Source organism: Syngnathus floridae, chromosome 11 (assembly GCF_059516105.1).
Source record: "Syngnathus floridae isolate MCC-2025c chromosome 11, RoL_Sflo_1.0, whole genome shotgun sequence".
Lineage (NCBI taxonomy): Eukaryota > Metazoa > Chordata > Actinopteri > Syngnathiformes > Syngnathidae > Syngnathus > Syngnathus floridae.
This window is the reverse complement of record NC_142423.1, coordinates 8,662,957-8,669,801: the sequence shown is the minus strand read 5'-3', so window position 1 is coordinate 8,669,801 and position 6,845 is coordinate 8,662,957. Positions and strand designations below refer to the sequence as shown.

The 6,845-nt window shown below is 37.5% G+C and overlaps 1 protein-coding gene across 1 annotated transcript; it reads right to left on the bottom strand.

Annotated features, from left to right (window-relative positions):
• Nucleotides 1-41: 41 nt before the first annotated feature.
• LOC148390888 (serine protease 33-like) lies at nt 42-5,163 on the bottom strand. Its single transcript, XM_088389189.1, has 6 exons — nt 5,083-5,163; nt 4,014-4,034; nt 2,968-3,130; nt 1,504-1,772; nt 1,132-1,271; nt 42-806 (listed from the first exon to the last, which is right to left on the bottom strand). The coding sequence occupies exons 1-6, from the start codon at nt 5,129-5,131 to the stop codon at nt 525-527; spliced, it is 924 nt and encodes a 307-aa protein (XP_088245315.1). The 5' UTR covers nt 5,132-5,163; the 3' UTR covers nt 42-524.
• Between the last annotated feature and the right edge of the window lie 1,682 nt (nt 5,164-6,845).

Genomic DNA, 6,845 nt, shown 5'->3' with positions numbered 1-6,845 from the left:
ACTGCCAAAATAAAAAACAAATGAGTCAAAAAGTCAAGTAGTGGAATACTAATATCTTACATTGCAGAATAATCATAAAAAAGCTTTCATACATTCATATGTCCCACAGTGCAAGAGAACAATTTTTAACAGAGCCTAGATTGCAGCAGTTATTTGAGTAAATCAATTCAAACAGACATGTAAATGTTGTAAATCAGCACAAAACTTTACATGAGGCGAAAATGTAACAAAGAAAAGTATTGTCACACTGAGCTTTGTGACTCCAAACATTTGAAACCTTTTGGCATGAGAAATCAATAAAGTCAATTTAAAAAACGAAGTATTTAAGCATATTTTGGTCTTCATTGAAGATCAACTCACCAACAATAACAAAGAAAGCCTAAGCGATAAACAACTGAAAATGAATGCTTCATTAGACAATTAAATTCATTCAAATGTGTTAGTGGTAGCTTCCTATCATGTAGCTTGGAGTCACCATCCACTAAATCATTTCGAATCCTTTCACTTGATGTTAATAGTCTTCATCACATGAACACCAGGGCGGTCAGGATTGCCGGGAGAAGAGTGAACAGCAAAGGAGCAGAGAGGAAGACCACCGTAGCGCTGTTTGTACTCGGAACAAAGTCGATGAAGCCCGGCTCGTCGCCATTGATGCGCGACAGGATCCACGCCCGATACTCGGACACTCGGGCGTAGACTCCCGGGACGTCGGGTAACGCGCATTCTCTTCCAAAGCTCACCACACCGAGTTGAACATATGTAGAAGTATTACCGGTCTTGCTCACCAGCGGACCACCTGAATCCCCCTGCGAACATAAAAATATTTTTGCTAAATCAGTGTCATTCTCTCAATATGAAGGACTGAGAGTACGTCGGGGGGTTATACGAGGCTCCTTCCAATAATCCGAAAGCCAATTAAACATATAACTTCAATGTGCACCGGTAAAATACATGCCAATTATCCATCCATCCATCCATCCATCCATCCATCCATCCATCCATCCATCCATCCATCCATCCATCCATCCATCCATCCATCCATCCATCCATCCATCCATCCATCCATCCATAAGAAGACATTCACAAAACGTCCAAAGGTCATGCTCAAATATTCAACACAAGCAAATTCACCTGGCACGAATCCCTCCCCCCTGCTTCAGTTCCAGCGCAGATCATGTTGCTGGTGATAATTCCATATACATCATTGCAGTCACTGTTGGATACAATAGGAACCATCACCTCCTGTAGCTCCTGCGGCAGCGGTAGTGGAACTGACAAGACAAGAAAACAAATTGTTGATTTGAAGTGTTGAACATGATCAATATCTTCACATAGAATAAGATCATTAATTCTAGATGACATTTGATCTAATTGTCCCATTTGTTGTCTCAGAGAATGATCGGATAGAGAATGCATTGCATTCAAGTTTGAATTTGGCAGAAATGTAATTTCAGTCCATGATACAAATGTTTTGAAAACATTTTGCTGAATAGATGTATGTACCGCCAAACTGGATAGTGCCCCATCCGGTAACCCAGACTTGTGTTCCGGCTGGGACGGAGCTTCCCGGATCTGCCAGACACACCGGACGAATGTAGTCGGTGAAGGTGACGGGCGAGGCAAGCTCCAACACGGCGATGTCGTTGTCGTTGGTAGTAGGGCTGTAGTCCGGATGAAGAATGAACTGCGCCACATTGCGACTTTGCTCGTTGGGATTGTTGCCGAACTGTGACTGCCGGCCCAGATAGATGGTCAGTCTATTGCTGCTCGTGCTGATGGCAAACACACAACCCGGTGAGATCACTGCACCAATCGACAGAAAGATACTTTTTGCTTCAGTCAGTTCAACTGGAAGTGACAATAAACAGCTTCAAGGACCATATTTTGGTTCTGTGCGCAAATCTACCATAAATCGCAGTATAACTGTGTATGGTGGGAATTTTCTGCTTTGGTATTTTGCAAGACTTTTCCTCATGTATTGACAGAAATGCTGTTAAAATATTACTACGATAATGATAATATAATAGATAATTATCGATTCACAAACAAACTAAACTAGGCTATTGACCTGGCACAAAAATGATGAGACGCTATTCTACACCAAAATAGGTAAAAAGGAAAAGTCCCTTTTTTAAAAAACTGCGCACTAATTTTATCTGCCAAACGGACAATTGTCATGAGCTCAGTTCACCGCCACCACGCATACTTGGATAAATATATTTATTATGTATTTTTATTTATTTAAAAATACATTATAATATATAAATTTATTTATTTATAAATAAATAAAAATACATAATAAATTAAGAAAGAAAGAAAGAAAGAAAGAAAGAAAGAAAGAAAGAAAGAAAGAAAGAAAGAAAGAAAGAAAGAAAGTAAGTGAGTGAGTAAGTAAGTAAGTAAGTAAGTAAGTAAGTAAGTAAGTAAGTAAGTAAGTAAGAAAGAAAGAAAGAAAGAAAGAAAGAAAGAAAGAAAGAAAGAAAGAAATATCAGTCAAACTATGGCTCATACTTTAAAGCATGTGTTTTGACGTTAGAGCAGTGGTTCTTCACCTGGGTTCGATCGAACCCTGGGGGTTCGGTGAGTCGGTCTCAAGGGTTCGACAGAGCCTCCACTGTGGAGGTCCGAACAAACCTAATTTATTGTGTAAATTCTGATTTGCCAGTATGTAATTTGTTGTGAGGTCATGCATAGTGTTAGTTTTGTTCTTTGAGCAAGGTGATGTTCATGCACGGCTCATTTTGTGCACTAGTAAAAATCATCTATGTCTTGAATTTCCCAAAAATTATTTTTCACTAACGGTGAATGCGCATATGAAACTGGTGGGGTTCGGTACATCCAACAAGGTTAAGAACCATTGATTGTGTTTTTTTTTTTTAAACGTATTATATGGTATCTATATTGCAGATTTTCATTTAAATGGGTTTGTAAGTGCAGTGAACGGGGATTCGCTGTACTTCTACTCACGATGTAAGGCAGTGAGCGGCGCTCAGCACCCATCGGTCGTTGATCAGTGACCCTCCGCAAATGTGTGAGCCGTCGTTGTGCATGCTGATCTGCCAGGGCCATGCTCCCTCGGGTGCCGTCTCACCACCCACGATCCTGGAGTTGATTTGCACTGTGCCACATACTATCTCACGCACGCATCCACGCACACACACACACTTAGCGTTTTACATGAATATTCTCACGGTGAACACAGTTACATTTTTATGACAACGACAGACATTTGGCCTCTTTTTGATTACTGACTTGAGGGTTCTCTAAAATCTTAGTTTTGAAAGTGCAAAAACTGCTCCCACTTTAATGGCTCCGTTTTTTTCCACTTCACTCGGCGAGGTGTTCTCATGCACTGATGGCCAGTGATAAACTGCAAATAACAAGTGATTTTTCTGGTTCTTCTACTTCTGTTAATGAGGTGGCATGATAAGGTAATTTAAGTTCCAGAGATCAGGTGAGGTCTGTTGTCACAAACTAAAACGAGCCTCCTAAGATGACCTAAGCTGTCAAGTTAAAACCAGCTTTTTCCGGTTGTCCACCGCCATTGTTAGTACCTTTATCTCATGAAACGTCTGTGAGCGGCGCACCCCAATTGAAAAAATCAATATATTGACTTTACAGTACAAAGAGTTTAAAGCAGATCTGGAAATTGTTTTGTTGAAAAAGTACTGAAGCACCATATGGACCAATTATTTGCAAGCTCTGTGAATGTTTTGTCTTATGATACACGAAACTGAATTAAAAGTGCTTATGGTAGAACCTTTCAAACAGAAATAGAAGCATTCAAGTTAGCATCTCTGATTTCATGTGGACATGTAAACACGAATGTTTGTGTATGATACGCCTTAGACAAACCCACACCCATTGATGTGATGAAACATTTTCGTCATATATAAAGATGTTTTTGTTGGCTTTGTCACAGATGCCGCTGTTGTGAAATCTGCTTCATAAATAAACTTGTACCATATTTATTTGTATTGCACAACATATAATAGATGGAAAATGTAGCTCACCATTCAGCTGCCCAGCGCCACCTACGGGACAAAACATGTAAATTATTTACAATGGAATGTAGGTGAGGTTTGTTGGACACAACTCACAAATATCAGCCATAATTAAAAAAGAAGAAAAGAGTCTATTGATGAAAAAAACAAGAGGAAGTGACTCTTTCATTTCTTAATGATGCCCTCTTGTATGACACGGAAATTTGGGGATGGGAATTATAAACATGCTTCCTTGAACATATTTTTTTTTTCTATGGACATATCAACACCCTGTTTTTCATGGAAAATATACTTTGAGGGTTTGTGATTTTTTGGGAAGAATTTGGGTGTTTTACAAAATCGAAATCAAAAAATCCAATGCATTTGAATAGATGACAATTATACTTGGATTTCATTATTAATGAAATAATGGGAGATGATGAAGTATCTTAATTAATATTATGATGTACGTTGGTTCAATAAACAACAGTCATGCACGTATATTGTCCATATTTAAAAGGACATTTTAGTCATAAATGTGGTTAGGAAGCGTGCATTTCGAGTAGCTCTGAAAAATTGTGGCCACCCTCCTGATAAAGTTGCCCATCCCTAATGTAAAGAATAAGTAACACGTCGATTAATAATGATGAACATCAAGTAGTATGTCAACAGTGATTTACATAATACTTTTTTTTTAAAAAATACATCATACGTGGATTGATAGACAAAGAAATTATTACCTAAGAAATCATTAATACTGAGACAATCCTATTTTCCCCCAATTATCACTAAAACATATCCTCAACTTTTAAAATGCCCCTTATCCAAATTGACTTCTAATTTAATGTGTTATGTTTGCACTTGTTTTGCCTCATAGCTAATATTAAAATGTTTTTGAATTGAGTTCAGTTTACTTTTTGGGGACTAAATTCACAGCTTTGTGTCCCAACAAAGCTGTTATTCAACTCAGTTGTCATTCAAACTGAGTTGGACATTGCCGTGACACTTTTCGTGTAATAACAATCACCTTGCCATTGACACACAACACACACTTTGTATATGAATACAAATAATGAGAGAAAATGAAGCAGAAACTTACCAGGCACCAAGACAGCGAGGAGCAGGAAACTCAGTTGACAGTATTCCATGTTGTGAATGAAGCGGGAGTAGGAAGTAATAAAGTCAAGCATGATTTTGACGTAGGTATACCTCAGTCAGCAAGTACACGCCCATGAGGAAATTTTCATTACTTGTATGTGAAAGCGGCAGGTGTATGTACACACCCCACATACCATTCAGTCAAATGCAGTAGACAACCTGACCCGTCTATGGTTACACAATGGACGGAAGATATGAATATGTATAAAATACATGAAAGTCTACATAAATACGTACTGAAAAGAGTTGGCACTAACATTTGGGTTATTTCGCGTATTTGACCCCGCAAATTAACATAGGGAAAGAAAAATAAATAAACCAACAAACAACTTGTACAGTTGTACAAAAATATGAGAAATAGCTATAGGCAGTTGTTTTGTCCAGGCTTATAATAGCTTAGAATTTTTTGTTAGTTATTTACATTTTGGTTTTTCTTTTTTTTTTATTTTAAAATAAGTTTGTTTGAATTAAATTTATCACCCCAATTGTTTAGGGACAAGTGAAAAAAGTTAGGGTGCATATTCATGTCACTACATGGATTCATATAACATATTACATATATTCATAATCACCCATATTTTTAATTCTGGCCGTACGGTTATATAAAAAAAAAAAAACATTTAAAATACACCTCAAAAGCCCATGTGTAAAATTCATTGTCAATATTATTATTTCTTTAAGTATTTATAAATAGTTTCACTTTATGAACAAAGTTATGAACAAATTGCACTTTCAGTAAATTACCTTAAGATTTTAAAATAATTTGCTGAAATGTATAAATTGCTATTCCACTTTTTTTTTCTTTTTTAACCCAGTTTTAGGATTGTCATTAGTATTTGTTGTTAAAATAATTGGTTTGGACAACGGCAAGCTATCCATAAAGAAAAACGCAGTCACACAACTTTTAAAATCGTAGACAATAATTGAGAATAGTACAAAAGAAGAGTAGCAGGTAAATCATGCATGGCTGGATGCACAAAATGTTCGGACAAAAGCAGGTGCGACCACAAATGCAGTCAGACGTGTTTCCATGAGTCAGTCGATAGGTTTGTGGCTTTCGATTAACCATTGAGCAGTCTTTTTCTTTCATTTCATTACAAGTCTGTCAGCTGCTCACGTATGTCTGAAGAATGAGAAACTAAAAATCATCAGGGTTAATCTGGGTCATCACTTTGATCACAGATGGCGGTAAACAACAGAATGGAGAAGGAAACTCTAAGAAGGCTCCAGTTCCCTGCAGATAAATGGGTAGATGGAAATTGACATTGCCCGTTGTTCATCGCTATCTTTTCATATAAAAATTGAATTAACACTCTTCCACTTTACAAATATAGTGAAGAAACATTAGGTTTACTTGTGATGGTTAAAAGAAGAAAGTGTGTGTTTGCTTCATTTGAATTTGATTTGTACACATTGGTCATGATTAAAGGTCAAACACAAGTGCAGGGATACAGGCGAGGCAAGGCAAGATATACTCAAAAATGTACTTATTAACAAAAGGGCAAAAAACAAAGATTGGAAATCAGTGACTCACCATGACAAGAATCATGTCATGTAACAGGGCCACCAGCTAGACCACACGCAATCACAAAAGGCGTGCATGGAAAACAATAATTCAATGTACACAGACTGATGAGACAACGAGGCACGTGGAGCAAGCAGGTGGATGGAGACAGCTGATTGGTTCAAACGCAAAGGGAGCAG